We start from the raw sequence: 18828 nt of genomic DNA, 5'->3' as shown, positions 1-18828 counted from the left end.
GACTAAAGAGCTGCAGTAAGTGGAAACAAGATGGATGCTTTGCTGACCCTCTAACTTGGTGGCCCCATCAGCTTAAAGTGTTGAGTGGAAAAGTCAGGTGAGATGATACTATCCCTGTTGCCTGTTTTAATACTGGCGGAGCACCGCCTTTGTCAGTCAAGTGATTTACATAAATTCAAATGATTAGAAGAACTGTTCTAGAGCAAACAAATGTCAGTCTGAAAGTCAAGCTTAGGCTTTCTGACATACAAGAGAACATCAGCTACACAAGCTACAAAACCATGTTTCTCTCTTTGCTGCAATGTTTTTATGACACTCAAACAAAAATACCCCAATGGCAATTATATAACTATGTTAAAAATATAAATGTCCCATAAACTAGACCACGCATATAGCAGTATACAGCTTCTTCTGATTTGTACAAAAGGGCTAAAAGTTGCACAGCACTCAGAGGACGACCAACCCGAGGCTGATAGGTGGAAGTGGAGGGCAGACGCAGTGCGTTGGTCTTCGTTAGGCTGGTGTACTTCCTTTGATCATGGTACAGCCCAGTCTGGAAGGGTAACAACACAACAAATAAACCTCAAATAAACACTGACAAAACAAATCTTATCGTCAAGTGTCTGACTCATACCTATTTCGGAAACATTCAATATGGCACTGGTAAATACTATGCGACACTTCACAAGGCAACAGTAAGTCTTATCAGGGCTAAAGTCGATAAAAAGCAAGTCTACACTGCCTCTATACTTGAGCTTACAGCAGACACACCAACAGAGAGTAAACTGACCAGCAGGTCCTTCTTCGAGGAGCTGGATGAAGTCTTTTTACGACCATGCAGGTCATTGTACACAGAACTCTGTTCAGCCAGAAAAAGCAAAAATAAGACAAAGGACTAGAAGAAACACAGTGACGCCGTGATGAATGGCCTACCAACACAGTTACATACAGTGGAGCGGGACGTCTTGAGGGTGGAGCTAGTTGAGAGGCCATCAGACTGAAGAGAGACAGGAGTCATAAGAGTTATGATCAGAAGAAGCCTAAAACATCAACAGCTGTTAGCTTTTACTGTCTAGTGTCCCACTGACTGTAGACAGTTCAGTAGGTTAAGCCTTCAAATACAGCAGCTGACAAAGCAAACCATTTATTTTTCTACACCTTGCCAAGCTCATAGCGAAGGAACAAAAACATCTGGCAGTGGCACTGTGCCCAAAATATGTTGGAAAAGTGCAGCAGCGTCAACCTAAAGGTGAACTATTTTGTATCTTTGGATACAAAGGGAGACTCTCAGCACCTCTGTACCCCAATTAAACTTGACTATGCGTTTCTGTGGCCATACTGAATCAAATGTTAGTGTCAGTCTATCAGAATCATACACCACCACATTTAAGAATGACAGGGAAGAAATTCAGTGTGGAAAGTGAAACATCTCCAACAGTCTTCTCACTACTGTCTCCTTCCAGCTATAACTTAATCTGACGCATACTAATCTCTGATACAAAAAAACTGGAGCAGAAGTAGATGAGAGAGACTCATAGGATGGAAGAAAACCTGGATTGTGAAAACAGCTGGTTATCATTGAGCACTTCCTTTGGAATACAAGTCAGCTCTTCTTAGCCAGATCTAACCTTCAGTTACATACTGAAAACCCAGGTATTCAACCTGCTTCCAAACTCCACACAAATGTGCAGTACATTATGCTCTCACATGCACGCGCACAGACAACGCACCAATGCATCTTTTCTACGGAAACTGGATTGACTTCTGCCAGAGCCCAAGTCACGTGCTGCTGATGAAGTTGACTTCAAAGAAGGAAACAGACAAAGGCAAACATTAAGATAAATCTTCTCTAGGACAAGTAAAGTATGTTGTGTTTCAATCAAATAAAAGTATTTCACCCAACTGTATTTATTTAAAAACAATGGCTTTCACACATCAGTGAGCACCTATGATAGCACAGACTTCGTACAACTGACGGGATATATATTATGTACACACCCTGTGGCTGCAGACTGACATGACATCATCATCCAGCCCCTGTTGATGTAGAAACAGAGTCACAGCAGAAAAGCAGACAGACAAGTACATGAGTGTTGAGAGATTAACTGCAGGATTAAATGAGAAGAAAGGAAATATGAACAGACAAAGAGGACGTGTGTCAGGGAGATACAGACCCGGCGATGACGGCTGCTGGATCTACTATTACTAGAGGCTCTGGCTTTTTCTGCGTCAGCCTAGAGTCAGGAAGGAAAGTTGGTAAGAATTATACAGAGAAGTAGAGAAGCTCAGCCACAGGGTGGATAAAGGCACTGCAATGCTCAGCAGTTGCTATACAAAGTCCAAACCATGCAAAACAACTGTCAGCTATATGCACATTTTTGTCTCGTGTTCTGTTAAAAAGACACAAATTCTCTCCTTCTCTTTAGCACCTCGACATACCAACTAGGGATGAGCATTTCAAGCTAAAATCCTATTTGATATTCACTGGGAACTATTCAACAATTATTCAAAGATCAAATAAGCGCTGTCCATGTATGCGTGGTCAGAGAAACCTTTTTTAACACTCATCAAATGACTGTGCCAAACAACGTCTTGAACTTTTTGATGGCTGAAGTGTCTACATGTTTATGCTGCTTGTATTTGGTGCTGTAGTCAAACGATATACTGACCTCATTATTGCATTATTTCCAAGCACTGATAAAAGCAAGGGAAAACAGTGGCTTTTGTTTTTAAAGACAAAACCATAGTCACATGAAATATTCAAAAAAATCTTTTTGATTTAATGACTATTTGAAAATCATTGCTCATCCCCAATACACATACATTCATGCAAAAGCAGTTCATCAATATTCAAAACCATCCATCATTTCTGAAATAGCTGGTGGTTTAGAGGAGTATAGCTGAACCTCCAAATCACCTTCCTGCATGCAGACTCACTCACCATAAATAAATTCAAAGGCCAAAGCCTGCTCTACACAGTCACAGACTACACAGTCTCCAAAGCAAATACACTGGTAAGGCATATTTCCGCAGTGAGGTACACTTTAGTGTGTGAGTCAAGTGTAGCTAAATGGTCAGGGTTGACTGGGGATCAATCCCACACAACAGGCTGTGTTAGTGGATTGAGAGGCTGCCACACTCTCTCTCTGGCTCGCCTACCATCCACTGGTGGATCTGACCCCATTTTCTGTTGCTACTGCTGGATGAGTGGTAAGAGAGCTGGACAGAGGGAGGAAGAACCAAGAAAAACAATCATACTTCACTCAAAAAACTGCTGAAAAGTAAAAACTGGGTGACATTTACTCCACAAATAGAAATTTTGGTTTCTTCTGTAGACGCCCAGTACTTTCTTTTTCCCCCAGTGTCTATGAAATGACAGATTAATCAAAAAATGTATGTCAAGGCATAAAGTCATAGAGCTCCTCAGCACCTGTGTCTATGGATGCATCTTCTAAACACTGGGGCAGTTACTATCATTAACTAGAAAGAGCTTATGTATAAAGAGAAAAAACAGGAAAGAAAGTAAGGCCAATATCAATGATCTACAGCTGATCTGTGTTGGGAGCGGCCATTATGAGCCTCAATGGGGTGAATAATCTTTGCCAATCTGCTATGCATTAGATACCTCTTTCTGCTGTCGTTCAAGTTCCCTCATTCGAATATCCCTGGCCTCTGCTCGAGCTGCCCTCTTTGCTGCCAGCCTCGCCTCCGCCTGTGAAACATAGCATGAACACACTTGTTAGCCATGAATGGAAAAAAACACTGCAAGGGTGATGGATTTGTCCAAAAAACAATCACACAGTAAAATTTACATGAGTATGTTTGGGTTCTCAAGTCATCCATTTCCTGTAAAGAAAGGAGACACTGCAACAAGTACACAGTGGCTGATTTCATTTCTCCACAGCTGCTTAAAAGAACAAGGCTGGTCATTTTCTATTTTAACAGTATTTCCAACACTCCCCATACAGAGCCTACAATTACCAACGATTTGCCTCTACTCACTGTTAATGTCTGCCAGTCCTGGATTAACTTATTTGTCTGTGCCGCAGACCTCCACTGTTGTTCAAAAACGATTAAAAAAACATCAGGGAAACACAGCACTGCACTGGGAGACATGTTTCTTCATTACATAACCCCATACCTGCATGTTTCCTAAGAACTTCCAGAGATCTTGTGCATGAGCATGGGACTCTTGCTTACTTCAGATGCTGGAAAATGTTGGGGCCGTTCTGAGCCTTTGGGGAAACATTTAAAAAAAAAAAGAGGGTATTGTGTTTCATAATGAGGAAACATGTCACCCAGTCCAGCGGTGTGTTTCTCTGATGTGTTTTTAACAGTTGTTGAACAACAACGAAGGTCTGCGGCAAAGGCGAACAATCTAATCCAGGACTGACCAACTGGAAGTCATTAACAGTGAGTAAAATCATGATTAGTTTTAGTCTCTGTATGAGGAGTGTTTAAAATACGATTAATATATAGAATGCCGTGCCTTATCCTTTAAGGGTGGTTGTCAAGGCCTAAGAGCATGAAACTTCTTCCCCTAGTTGTAACCACATTAACCAACCTCTTTTCAACAGTCCTAAAATAAATACTCCCTTTGGAAGGTGATATTTAGTTTTTGTTGTTCAGACATCTTAGAGAAGTGCTGATTCAACTGTGTGATCATTTTAGAGGACGTAGTCCTTGGTGCTGAACTGTACTGCATTATACAGAAGGGCCTTTCTGTTATTTAGCATACCCTCATTGTCATAAATAGGGTGGACAAAATAACAGAAACATTAGTATATCAAAATATAATTCAACAGCACTGCAAACAACATCTTCAAGAGTGTGTATGCGAGGTAGTTTAGAGTGACTGACTCAATTACATACTTTATTCATGGACAAATTTAGTGAGGTATTCCACTCAGTACATATCTGGTCCTATCAAATGTTTGTTCATCCTATAAGCTTATGTAAGAATAATATCAGTAACAGTTAATACTGGCTGATTTCTCCTCTCACATAAAACAACATCCTGTACGGTGTGCCCTAGCTGCCCCATTTCCCCTGTGAGCTCAGTGGTCCAGAATGATTGTTTGGGACGCCTCATCACCAACACAATGCGCTAACCATCAGTTTTGCAAGGGCTAATTTAAAGCCCTCATGGGGGAGATGCCAACAGCACACAAACAAACTGCCAGAGAACAGTATCAAGAGGAAACAAGTCACAATAGTGTGGGTCTCCTCAGTCAGTAAACATGGAGGCAATTTCACAATCTCTGAGTCGTTGAACCTTGTGACACACAAACAAGTTAACATCAAAACTAAACTTAACCCACTAGACTCTCCTCTGGGGGACAGTCAGAAGAATCACCATACAATTTTGCCCCCAGAATGTGAACAGGAGTTAATTTTACAGAGTATGTCAGCAGAAGGAGCGACCCCTACGCAGTCCTGAGGAGTCACACAGGTGATTGTGTGGACGACTACTCCTTTGTGCCCATCTTACCATTTACATACCATACATGCTCAGAACTAAAACATCTCACCAGCAAAGACTGGCACACTTGCTCATGGAGTATAGCTCTTTATCTTGAACCAAAATACAGTCCATAAATACTGTGTGTGGTGTGTGTGTGTGTGCACACAGTATCTCATTGCAGACACACACTGTCAGCATTCCAGCAATTTCTTATCTGCACTGCCAGAATAGAAGGCTTGTGGGTATAGACCACTCCTGTTTCAGTTAGAGCCTGGAGTGAACAAATGCTATTTTATAGTAATGTTGAAAAACCAGCAAAAACACAGGTTCTTTTTAACTGTACATCTAGTGTGGTGTGACTTCTTAAAATCTAGTGAGCCCCAAAACCATGACCACAAACTGCTACACAAAACAAAAAACACACTTGTGGCTGAGACTTACAGCTCAACAGTAGAAAGAAACCCGTATTTAGTTATGCTGTAGTTTGAGATGAATAGGAGTACAATAACCAACTTGTTTCATCCTGATAAGATAGCTTATCTTAAAATCCCAACACAGATAATGCATGCAAACCATGACCCTGGATGGGGACAGTTGAGGTGATGAGTGAGGTACAATAATTACAACTGATGACAATTGCATGAAAATATACATTTCTGATCTCTAATAAATGTGAACAAAGGAATATTTCCAAAGGGTTTTGTGGGTGAATAAGTTTAATATATAAGATGTCCTTTCCAAAGCTGCATAAAAACCAAACCAAAACCCAAGAACATTTACGGTTAAACATGTTTTGCATAAGTAACATGCCGTGAGGGACAAGTCTCTAACCATTTCCTTGGTTGCTCAACATGATTTTAGAATAAATGTATGGTCCTACAATGAAACATGCTTTGTAAAAGGTGAAAAGGGAAGTAAAGTTGTGAGTGGATAAGGAGAAAGCATGAATGAGAAAGAAAGAGAGAGCTGGCCCTGTGCTCTGCACCTGTTGAGCTGTCTGACAGTATGGCCTGCTCTGCACAGCAGCTCAGCTGAGCTCTCTGTCTGTGTCCTATCTATAGCCTGACCCATCCAGCCCACATCACGTGGCTGGGTGGGTAACCTGAGCAGAGGTGGTTCACCTCTAGCACTCTGGACGATAAGAGTCCAGCAATCCACATGACATCACCTAGATCATTCAGAAAGTCACTGAGAATATGATAAATACCAGGTAATACCCCAGTTAAGGTAGCTACAAAGATCTGCAGAGAATTTATACTTTCCTCTATTTTTATCCTTGTAAACTATATTACAAATTACCATTTTGGAGTTTTAATTTAATTAAATTAATGAGAAATTAACTTAATGTGTATTAAATATACTGATACAACTGTTAAAAAGCATACATTATCAGAGGATGAATTTGGATCAAAGTGAGTCCCTGTCCATCAGCTGCTAACACACACTGTAATATGTTTGTTCTCTGCAGTCTGAACAGTATTCCAAGTGAGAATGGAAAGAGAAAGTACAAAACTTTCCTTTACAACAGTGACCCATTAGTATCACAGATGAAACTGTATGGACTATGAACTTAAGCTTCCACATTAATACATTACCTCTGTACACTGAGGAAAGTGACTGCCTTGCTGAAGTACCATGAGCTCCTTTAGAGCCTAATCTGAGGAACAACAGGTATTAGATCATGTAGCACTTGCCCACTGTTGGATTTGTAAGCAAGCTGCTGGTAATCAAAAGGGACTGACTGCACGCCTGGTAATACAAGAGGTTGGATGACAGTGCAAGCTCAAATTCACAGTCATTCTCTGTAGTGATTAGTACCAAGCACGGGCAGGCAGGCAGGCCGTAACTTTTCTTAAGCAGGCACAACCAGCACAAGACAGAGGCTGCAATTTAGACACTGACCACTTGCACTCCCTGCACAGTTGCTCTAATCTCTGGTTTGCCCCACAAAGAGATTCAGATTTAGGACCTGACTGGGAGGATCAGATGACTCATGTTTCTATGATCAGCCTGCATGACTATAAAGAGAGCAAATGGAGGCCTGTGCTTAGTGTTCAAGGATTAGGCACTGCACAGCTTTCAAAGAGCACAGATGAAACATTCTTACAATGACCCAGGCAAACATTTATGAAAAGATGATTTATCCAGTTTTACATTTCTACTTGTAAAAATATGAAATCAATTGATATCTGCAGACAATGTAGCTATCTATACCTACAAAACACACAAAAGCTTGAAAACTGAAAATGATCTTTGTGTTTCATGTTTTTAGTTGCTGCATACCGAAAACGGGCAAAAAAAATGCGGTGGAACAAACTGGAATAATCCCTGGGCATGTTGTTACAGGCCAGGCAGCTTCTCTCCTCTGCTTGTGTTTTTTCCCCCCAAATGAAAACACTCTACGTCAATTCAGTTTCTCTGTATTCCAACCCAGCTGTCTCCACTCGCTTGGGCTGAAACAAACTGATTAGCAAAAGCTAAATATCCCCATGCTTCAGAGGCTCATTTGCAGACACGACTGTGGCCACCACACTTCAAGTCAACATCATTGGTTGCATAACATTTTACTATACCTCTGTCCCTGGTTGATTAATCAACTGGGCATTAAACAGAGAACTCTGTATGCAAGCCTACAGTTTGACACATGACACATCATCTGCTGTTCTATTTCACTCCGTATTAAAATCTAAGCCAAATTCCAATATTCTTTGAAAAGATGACTAAAATAGGCTGATTTGGTTGATGTTGCTTTATTTGGTGTTGTTGTCAAAGCAACATGTCTTTAAGCTAAATACTTGTACATAAATTAGTGTGACAATGTCTACTTAAAACAAAAGAAATAACCTTTGGGGAAAATGTATTTGATTTAATTTTGAAAGGGGCCAGGGTTTATGACCTATACTGCAACCAGCCACTGGGGACAATCAACTGGTGGCTGCTTCACTTCTGCAAAGCTGTCATGTCATCCATCTTTAAATATAGTCTGTATATCATCTTTACAATTAGAAAGAAGGTAAAGGCAATGATGCATCAGTGATTACTGACAGAAGTCAAATTAGGCTACATGCACATTAAAGGTAATCTACCTAATTTCATGTCAGGGGTGTAGGGTTGGGGACTATTCATCTTTTCATCTTGCTCCATGAACTTTGTATTGAGTGAAGGTGCTTCTTTGACAATTCGGTCTTTTTACAAAAAACTGAAAATGCCTAAAAAGGTGCAGTGTGGTAGGATGCACTACCAGCAAGGCAAAGATCCCAGATGTACAGTTTTAAAAGGTGGCAAAAAACAAAACAAATATTTAAGAGGACAAATGTGAGGAATTGTCAGGAAGAACGTGCATAGCTTGCAAAACATTATAACAGCTAACTTGTCCCATAATCATTTTAGTCATCAACTGCACCCAAACTTCCCTTTAGATCTATTCTGGAAATAAATGCATTATAATGCTAATTTTCCTCCCTCATGCTATGAGCTGGTAAGCTACTGTAGCTAACTACAGGCACATGCAAACATACCAAGATGCATGATACACACAAACTGAGTGTCAGGATCCCTGTTTCCCTGTTGCTGCCTCACATCTTAGCCCCCATGCAACACCCAACAGTGGAAGCGGGCATGGTTTTCTGAGTATGATGCACTGCACTCTGTCTTTATCCAGTAGAATGCTCTGCTTATTGCTAATACAACACAAAACAGTAAGTTTACAAATATGTCAAATTCTAACTGGTATAACTGAGAGACACCAAGCCCTGTCCCATTTTCACTTGATTTATCAAATATGTAAAATCTTAAGCCATATTCACATCACAGATTTTAATTCTCAATGTCAATCTTTGTTGATGGTTCACATTCATGTCATTAATAACATTATTTGTGCTATAGTAAAGCTATGCAATTCAATCAAAAACTGCTCAGTTACAATATGTTCCTTCCAGTTTGGCTTTATCAGAAGCTTCTCTATAAATGTCCAATAAACCTGAAGCATCCTCGTCTCTCCAGTGACATCTTCGCTGTTATTGCTCTTCTCTACGTTTACTTTTACTGGTCAGTGAGGGGCCAACACTGAGTGATGATGACAGGTAATATGTGCTTGTACAGAGAAGTGAGACAGTGAAACAAGCCCACGTGATCTGACCATTCTGACATCAGCTGCATGGTCAGGGAATTGAGCAAGTAATGTGAAAGTTGCTTTGGTAAATGCACCGTTATCATTGTTTTATCGATACATTTTAGTTTAAATGGTCTATTTTAGGAATAGTGCAGTGTCAGACAATCATATAAGAGCTGGTAATGGTTTCAACAGTCTACTTGTGTTCCCTTCATTTAAAATGTGATGATGCCAGTGGACAAATTAACAACATGTGAGACTGACAAATCAATCATCTACCTATCTCTATCCTTGAGGGGCCCATTATCTGGACAAGGAAAAATAACATTTGAACAGGACAAAATCCCATTAGCATTAATTCAGCATTGCATGAATAGAGGCCCGGTTCATCACTATATGGCCCAAAATAGATAAACAGGGTGCATGTCATGGGGTATGAACTTACCTCCCGGGCAATGCTACTCAAGGCCTCATCCTCTGCTGAGAACCGATCTTTCAAAGGGGCACGCTTTCTTCCAGAGCCCTGTGTCCCCATGCTGTCTCTGTGACTGTTGCTCCACCTGTGATTTATTAGGCCAGAAAATACACAGGACTGTATGCAAGTACCTAGAGGAAAAGAGAAGATGCACAAGAACATTACTGCAACAAAGCCAGATGTTACAGTACTCTGACATATGTCTGTGCAGATTCTCAGTCATCCAGGTTACATTCAGCTTACTTTGACATATGCATTTGGGTTGCCTAATGCAACTACATATTACTCTACTCTCTCTGAACTTATGCACTGTAATCTCACTAGCAACCCATACATGGCCTATCTCTTGCCTCTATTCCTGCAAAAACAGTCACTCACTCATGTATAGCACCCACAAGAGCTTTGCTAAACCGTTGTTGCTGACATGACCCAGCTTTAATGTGACAAGCAAGAACAATGAAACCCTGTTAAACATAACATTACAATGAAGAACAGGTAAAGTGCTCTAGAGGATAACGATCATATTAATTTTGCATTTGAAACTGATCTGAACCAAAGATTGTTCACAGCTAGTGAACAGTATCCCTCATCAGCAACACCATGGAGTGTTTGACGACATCAAGGCAACATCAAAGTTGACAGGTAGGTTCTAGGTTCTTATAATGGGAAAAGCCCAATAAGACAAGAGATCGGTGTAACTGTATCTACGGACAAGTAAACGCCTTGCCTATTAACCGGCTGAGTCAGGAGGACCTAAGGGAGGCATGAGCACTGCTTGCAGACGTTTGAGGACCTAAACCCCGTGGATCCACAATTCAAAATTACCAGTGTGATCACTTGAGAAACCCTTGCAAATTAATGAACTCGGATAATCCCATATCAAATGACAACAGAATGACAAGCTAATATTAGCTGACCTTAATCATCCAACTACAACTAACGCTACGTTACTGAAACATTAACAGTGTTCTATTCTATCAACTAACATGGCTAACATTAATGTCCCCATACCCTGTCCATTTGGGAAAGGGGACAGTAACTAACGTTACCTTAGCTCGGTTAAAGTTAGAGTTACACCAATACACAGCCCTGTTAGCGTTAACTAAACCTAACGCTAGTTATCAATATTAACATTAACGTTGATTAAGGTTAGCCAGTTTATCGATAAGCTAACTAGGAATGCTAACTAGCATTTTGTCCTCCCGAAATTTTCATTTAAAAAGTTACCCTCCTAGGTTCTTACTGTGCTTCTACTAAAGCTAACGGTCTACAAAAAACGATAACTATTCAGACATGGCCTTCCCATGCCAGTGGACCCCAATACCGAAGATAAATCCCTGGGAGGCAATGCTAACGGACCCGTTTAGTTGGGTAGTTAGCTTAGTTAGCCAGCGGGGCTAACTTCGACTCTCCTGAGAAACGGTAAACTGGCACTGACCCTTCCCGTCATATTTCTCACCTCAAAAAATATAATGTTACCGTTGCGACACGAAATTCTGCCAAAATGCTGTCGTTTTTCTCCCGGTGCTTTAGGGAACAACCATTCGTATTCTCTTCAGAAATTGGTATTTCTGCCCACACTGACAGCTGTCATCAGTCCGCCTTTCCACCGCTGTCCACTATCCTCCTTTCCCAGTTTCCACACACTGATTTGCTCCAAAGGTCCCGGATGTTGGAAAAAAATTAGGGCGTGATGCTGCCTTCAGGGACCGTCAGACACATAAAAAAATCGACTGTTATCCCCATGTAGTAGAGTGGTTTTCCACTGAATGATACTTACAGTAATAGTCCTGAATAACTATACACAAAGTGGCTTTCCATTGTTCACCCATTAAGAGCTGGCAGCATGGAAAATGTTTAAATAAGTAATAACGCAACTGCTTGTATTATTGTTACCCTATTAGTATCCTACTGTAATGCGCAATTTATTGCTTCTAGTAGTTTGTTAACATTGGACCCATATTCAAATATAAATGCATACACACCAGGGTGTTTAAAGTAAGTATGTATGATTTATATATTTTTTTAAACACTGATAACTAAATCATTAACATATTCTGTACGAACACAGTCTCGGTAGACCTAGCTGACCAATTATAAACTAGTCATCTAGATACCACTGTCATTAATCACAAGTCACACCAGAAATTTGGTTTTACACTATTGATGGTTTTTTTCTTTTTTCCAGGTCATTTTTCTAAATAAGTGAATACACAAAACACATTTCTATATAATAGATAATTTAAAGTGGGTGAGTTTGTGTGGAGTTCAGTTTGGCTTAAATGATTAAACTTGTGACACACTGACCTATGAAAATCAGTCTGATTCTTTGAGAATTAATAGACTTTACTGACCCTTTAGACACAATATGAAAAAATAATAGGACAAGCTAAGCTGGCCAAAAATGTCTCCTGGTAAACTGGTACCTGGTTGCTTCATCTGTCCATTTCAGCTCAGAGCAGATTTAGGAGCAGAAACAACGGTAGCAGTCACACTTCAGTTGGAGTTCAACTGGAAACATTATCATAGTTTCAGAGTTGTAGTTCATTCTGATACAGCAGTTGTTGTTGTTGTTGTTGTTAATGATGATAAAAGTGTAGATGTAGTCAGTTGTTGTTTTCACCAGAGACAGAGATGGTTCTCAGTTCAGGCTGATGAGCTTAAATCAGAAGACTTGAAGACAATACAGTGTAAACAGCTTCTCAAGATTCTAACAAAGCTCATGGTTGCATTTCACAACTTCATCTAATTAATCTTTATCAGTCATGCAGAATGACATCTACACTCAGATACAGTGCCAAACAAATTGTTTTGTCAGTTCATTAATCAGTCAGTTATTTCATATAAATCAAAATAATAATCAAACAAACAAAATATAATGTAAACATACAGGCCTGTGTGCCACTACACCTGTAAAGTTATGGAGGGATGAACATCATTTTTCCAAAACATGATTCACATAATTTTTATACTCATCAGACCATTCAGTGACCCCTCTTGCCATATAGTTGGGGATATTGTCATTCTGGAAGAGACCACAAATTTACCCAGTTTAAAAAAAAAAACAAAATTATAAAATGTCTGTATAGTTTAAAATAAAAAATAGCTTCAAAAAACTGTATAGATCCATATTTGTCCACAAGATGGCAGTATTACATAACGATTTCTTCTTGTTTGCATGACATGCCAGGCTGCATGCAGTTACACCATGGATACTGAATGGACTGGCGATTCCCTGATGTTATGGCTACACAAGGACTCTATTGTCCTATTTATTTTAATTATGTTGAACCCTTTAAAGTTATTTGGCATAAAGAGTATTCAACAAATTATACAATTACAGTCTGGCATAAAACAGATAATGAAAAATCAAAAACTTTTTTTTTTTTGAAATTTACACTGAATCAGTGGAATCAGTAATGCAAGAAGCCCATGTTTTATGTATAATCATAGTTTGTTTTTAGCTGGCAGAGCACCTGTAAGGAGGTTTTTTTATTCAGAAGATCTGTACAAACTGCACAGGAATCACCTGACTGTCATCCAAATGTAGGTTACATACAGTGGGGGAAGAAGTACTCAGATCCTTTACTTTCGTAAAAGTAGCAATACAACAGTGTAAAAATACTTTGTTACAAGCAAAGGTTTTGCATTCAAAATGTTACTTAAGTAAAATTACTAAAGTATTAGCATCAACAGATAATTTAACTACTTAAAGCAAAAGTACTCATTATGCAAAATGGTACATTTCATATTCCTGTTTATCATATTATTGTATTATAATTGCTGATGAATTATTGTATACTTCACAGCTAGGTTTAACTAGCTTATATGCATTTAATTTGAATTATTGTTGGGTAGCTTGTGAATTTTGCACCATAGATCAGTGAGGTCTGATAATTATACTGTATTTTTTTATTAATCTGGCTGTGAAAGTAACTAGTAACTAAAGTTATAAAATAAATATAGTGGAGTAAAAAGTGCAATATATGCCTCTAAAATGTAGAGAAGTCAGAATATGAAGTAACAGAAAATGAAACTATTCAAGTAAAGTACAGATACCTCAATATTGTAATTAAGTACAGTACTTGAATACATGTACTTAGTTACTTTCCACCACTTGTTACATACAAGCAAATTCGCTTGCATAAATACACACACACACACACACACACACGCATATACAGACATATACACTCATATACACACAGATTACTGCTGGATTATTCTCCATCATTACAGGAAGCTAATAACTGTTTTGTCTCTGATCACCCCTCTCTGTGTGCTGCGGTGCAGTCGGGGTTTACTGGAGTCTTCACCCAAAGACACCAGCAGCCATACAGTCTCCATGCTACCACTCCCAGTAAACTTTCCATGTAGTCATCAGTTTAAGCACCAATTAACCTTCTTTCACAGTCATAATGATAAAAGATCACATCTAAATTAACAACAGATGCATAACAGTGGGTGCAGGTATGCAGCTGCTGATCAAACTGTAATAATAGTAATTACAACAGAGTTGTAATTAGCTGTATTTTCGATTACAGAGCTGACAGGACAGATAGTGTTTATATGAAAAAGAAAAAATATTCTATTAACAAAGATAACATTATGAAACCTGCTGTTTGAGAGAACTGACACTGTCTGGATACTGTTAAGGCCTGAACCGATGCACTGTATGTGACTATATTAAGATAAAATAGCCATCCACAAGATTTAGGGACTTGAATTTCAGCCATAAGAGACATGCCTGCACAAAAGACAAACAAATACTTGCATATTATTACCATACATAGAAGGAGTGAAGAACAGAAGGCCTGAAGGCAGACTGGCAATACTTAAGTGTGTTTGTCTAGGTTTATGGCCCTTTTAACTCATAAACACTCACCCAGCTTGTTTTTCTGGGGAGACAGATGTATACTCAGCTGCACCAAACCTGAAAATGTCTTCCTGTCTTGCTCTGTCTTTGCCAGTGCTCTCTTAATTAGTTTCTCTCACTTAGTAAGCACTGTGCTACTGCATATGTTTTTGTGTGTGCATGAGGGTGGACTTGTAAGTTTTTGATAGTATGCACCACCAGTTGGTGGTCAGTGGTTGGAAGAGCCTCCCACTGTGCTAACAGGACTGGCTGAATTGTTAAGCTGTCTGTCTTTAAGCTTGACTCTCCACAGTAAGGGAGTAGAAACCATGGAGCCTATCTTGTAATTACCCCACGGAGGGCAATGCTGCTGCCTCTCTCCATCAGCTCTGGAGCCCTTTGAAGAAGCCCCACAGGGAGTTGGTTGTAATCAGGACACATGACTCATTGATTACTCCGTTGTGGTCTTCCAGGAACACACCACAAGACGTGGACGCAGCAGGGGGAGGGAATAGTCTCCTCAAACAGTGAAGATAGACCAGAGGTGCAAATGCAGACTGGACACTATGGCTTGGGTTCTGAACACAAATTAGATGCTATTAAAATTGGATATGCATTGTTTTCTCTGGTAACTAGCTCAGTCATTCTGTTAAATTGGCTATTTATTAATGTCTAGAGCATGGATGAGCAACCATATGCTGAAGAAAACTATGAGTATGCAGCTTTTCTTTTCCAGCCAAACTCATTGGTACACAGATTAGTACAGTGTCAGCCAGGGAGAGGAGGAAGTAATCACTGAACGCGCCTGGTGCAGTGCTAGGTTTAAATAAAACCTATATATTATAGAAAATTAACAAAATCCAAAGTCTAAGAGTCATATATAGTGCAATACAACTTATGTTGAACATAAACAAACAATTTTTGTGTTTATCTTTTGTATGTGATTAAGGATGGAATCAGATACACGTAATCCATAATACCTACATTCAATTTTGGATATGCCACTTTAATACCACATAATTATACTGTCAAAGTGTATAAGATTTACAAATGATCTGTTTAAAACTGGCCATAGTATACAAAATGAGTTCTCATAGCTGTTCATGGGAAATTGTTGCCTCTTGCTTAAACCTGTTATTAGTCACATAACCTGCATTTTAGCTGCCCTCATTTTACTACATTTCCTATAATATTTCTTTCAATGTACTCACATGAGGGTTCTAAAACTGGGTGATGGATTTTTTAAAAACTCAAATGCAAAAGTCTATGCAGAGTTAAAAACTGTGGCTTTTAATAAGATCGATGCAATTATCTCTATTATCTAATTTTGTTGGAATCTAAGGATTGTACAGGTCTGTACAAGTTTTTATCTAAATGGTTGGATTTGCAATAAATTCTTAGAAGATGTTTTGTTTAAGACATCATGGGAAAGCAGAATGGGCAAAACCACTAGACCATAAAAAGGACCATAAATGATATCTGTTGATGTTTCTGGGGTGTGCACTCTGGACACCTGTGGAGTTGAACCAAATGACTGGGTGTCCTATGTGAAAATGGAGCATAGAGGTAATTGGGTCATTACTTGTGAAGAAGCTCATTTAAAGCCTGTGACAACCAACCATTTGAGGTAAAATAAAACTATCAGAATAAGGTTTGATGAATTAATTATTTTGTGTGTGCACATGCACACAAATAGAAAACAATTTTTTCAGTTAGCTGTCATGTGTGATACATGCTATATGGCTTCTAGTTGTATTGAGTAGTCCTTAGGCAGACAGGTATTGTGGATGTTTTGCTTTTCTCACACAGGTCTGTGGCTATGTCTCTTTAATTTGCTGAGAGAGCATTAGTGATGTGTGGTGTGTTGTTCAGGTCTGATGGCAAAATAAGAATCAGGGGAGCATTGACAAGCTATATAAACAATCAAGAGATGACCACACCAGAACAATAGTTGTCTTGGAGTAGCAGAAAAATGCCTGCAGCATGAATGTTCAAAAGGCAATGAAGGAATGCTGTCCACTTACTAAAGGCTTGTAGAATGGCTCACTGATGATATTGTATCTTTTCTTGTCAAACATGAGGACCTTTTTGTGCACCAGATGATATGTCTTTCATTATTCTGAGCTAATGGTTTTGATACTCTACTTCAGAGTGTATTTCCTCTACCTGTTTGCCTCCATTCATACTATCATCAGTGGATAATAACATTTCAAGCATTCAAAGTCTGTGTTTTTGTGTAAAAAGCCAAACACATATAAGAGGACTGTCATGCAGATAAGTGGTTGTGTGTTCACCTTGTGTGTCTTTGTTTGCATCTATGAGTTTGCAGGATTTGTCTAAGGTGGAAACCATTTCAAGGCCTTTTATTCTTTATTTGTCTATATTTAGCATCTTCTTGCCTCCCACTCTTAATAAAGAGAATAGTCAACCTAATCAGGCTCTTCTTCGAGGGTGGGCTGGGCTTATTTGCCAATTGACATTTGGTAAAAGGGTGTTAGATGAAAAAAGCTCCTCACACCATGAGACAGAAGCCTCACACCAAAACTCATTCAGACACCTTGTGTTTGTGTGCAAAGAGGAACTGGTGTTTGTGTGTAAAGAGAAACTCGTTTTACCACTGTCTACTTAGACCAGAGCACACTCTCTCAGAGCCGTGTGAAGTGATACTGAATGTTCCTTTTCAGTTATTTTTATGTAAATAGATATAGTTTGCATAAATTATTGGCCTTTTTCTTTGTTTTGACAGGATAATGGATGTAATTACATATTGATATCCTGTATTTGGGACCTTTTAGCATTATTGCAATAATAGCATATGTTGATTGTATTGCTTACCATGTAATTACTTTAGTGGGACAACAAGATGGGTGCAATATTGCAATAATAAAGTGCAGATCAGGTAGATTTAGCAATGAAAATACATATGAACTATATATCATCCATTATAAATCTCTACAATAAAAACTCATTCTTAAGTAATACCCACCGATTTAATTTCATTATTCTGAGCTAATGGTTTTGATACTCCACTTCAGAAATGTGTCTCAAAAGGGGGCACACCGAGCTGAGGACAGTCCAATTTTGGGATCTTCTGATTTACCTCTTATTATACAGTATGTTATTATTATTTGTACTGAAACAAGGTATGTTTACTGGTCCTCTGATTTCTGCACATTTATACTGACAACAGATCAAGTTAAATTAGGAATTTAACCAGTTCTAAAGTATTATGGTCTGGCTTGAAGCTAATAAAGTCCATTCTCTTTGGCATCATGCTATAAAGACTCAATGCCTAGGCACTACTGAGAATAAAGTGAATGAATGCCTTGGTATATCATTACTAAACATGAATACAAGTAATAGACAAATGTAGTCTTCGCTCAATTTTATTTTTTATTTATTCTTATTTAGCCTTTATTCAACCAGGAAGTCTCTTGAGATACATGATCTCTTATGCAAGAGAGACCAGCAACATAAAAGAGAGTCACAGAGTAACATACAGTACATCACACATATCAGTCACATTACACAATAATGTATGATCTATGAAATATAAAAATAAGACCTACCATTTAAAACAGTTCCATTTACATTCCTTCTGAAGTATTTATTGAGTGTGATATTTGAATATCTTATATTGTATGGGGGTAATGTTTTCAGTTGAAGTCTCTCAAGTAGATTATTCGAAGCCAAAAGGGCATAAAATGAAAACGCAGTTTTCATTCATTTAGAACAGACTCTGGCTGTACAGTAGGTAATTGATCCTGATGATCTGGTCTGATAGCTGCTGGAAGCAAGAAAACATTTAACAAAGGTAGACAGGAAAGTTTTCCAAGGATAGCTTTAAAAATGAAAAGATAGGCTACATATGAAGTGTTCTATATTTTTGTGAGGTCCATGTAAACTTCCATCCATCCATCCAT

General features: G+C 38.9%; 1 protein-coding gene across 15 annotated transcripts in view; it reads right to left on the bottom strand.

The window, feature by feature from the left end:
- Nucleotides 1-11738, bottom strand: part of lrrfip2 (leucine rich repeat (in FLII) interacting protein 2) — a 20069-nt gene extending 8331 nt beyond the window's left edge. For 2 of the 15 annotated variants that reach the window (XM_020598068.1, XM_020598031.1), the window contains exons 1-10: nucleotides 11510-11736; nucleotides 10021-10181; nucleotides 3626-3712; nucleotides 3160-3219; nucleotides 2175-2234; nucleotides 1999-2037; nucleotides 1731-1802; nucleotides 950-997; nucleotides 791-859; nucleotides 464-553 (exon numbers count right to left, since the gene is read on the bottom strand). In XM_020598068.1, the coding sequence (XP_020453724.1) occupies nucleotides 464-553; nucleotides 791-859; nucleotides 950-997; nucleotides 1731-1802; nucleotides 1999-2037; nucleotides 2175-2234; nucleotides 3160-3219; nucleotides 3626-3712; nucleotides 10021-10110 (615 nt within the window). In that variant the 5' untranslated portion in view covers nucleotides 10111-10181; nucleotides 11510-11736. Of the gene's footprint in view, nucleotides 1-463; nucleotides 554-790; nucleotides 860-949; nucleotides 998-1730; nucleotides 1803-1998; nucleotides 2038-2174; nucleotides 2235-3159; nucleotides 3220-3625; nucleotides 3713-10020; nucleotides 10182-11509 lie in introns of all 15 variants that reach the window. The other 13 variants (XM_020598058.1, XM_020598076.1, XM_020598128.1 and 10 more) reach the window with 11 other exon arrangements.
- Nucleotides 11739-18828: the final 7090 nt, after the last annotated feature.

Source organism: Monopterus albus, unplaced genomic scaffold (genome assembly GCF_001952655.1).
Source record: "Monopterus albus unplaced genomic scaffold, M_albus_1.0 scaffold3.1, whole genome shotgun sequence".
NCBI lineage: Eukaryota > Metazoa > Chordata > Actinopteri > Synbranchiformes > Synbranchidae > Monopterus > Monopterus albus.
This window is presented reverse-complemented; position numbering and strand designations above follow the sequence as displayed.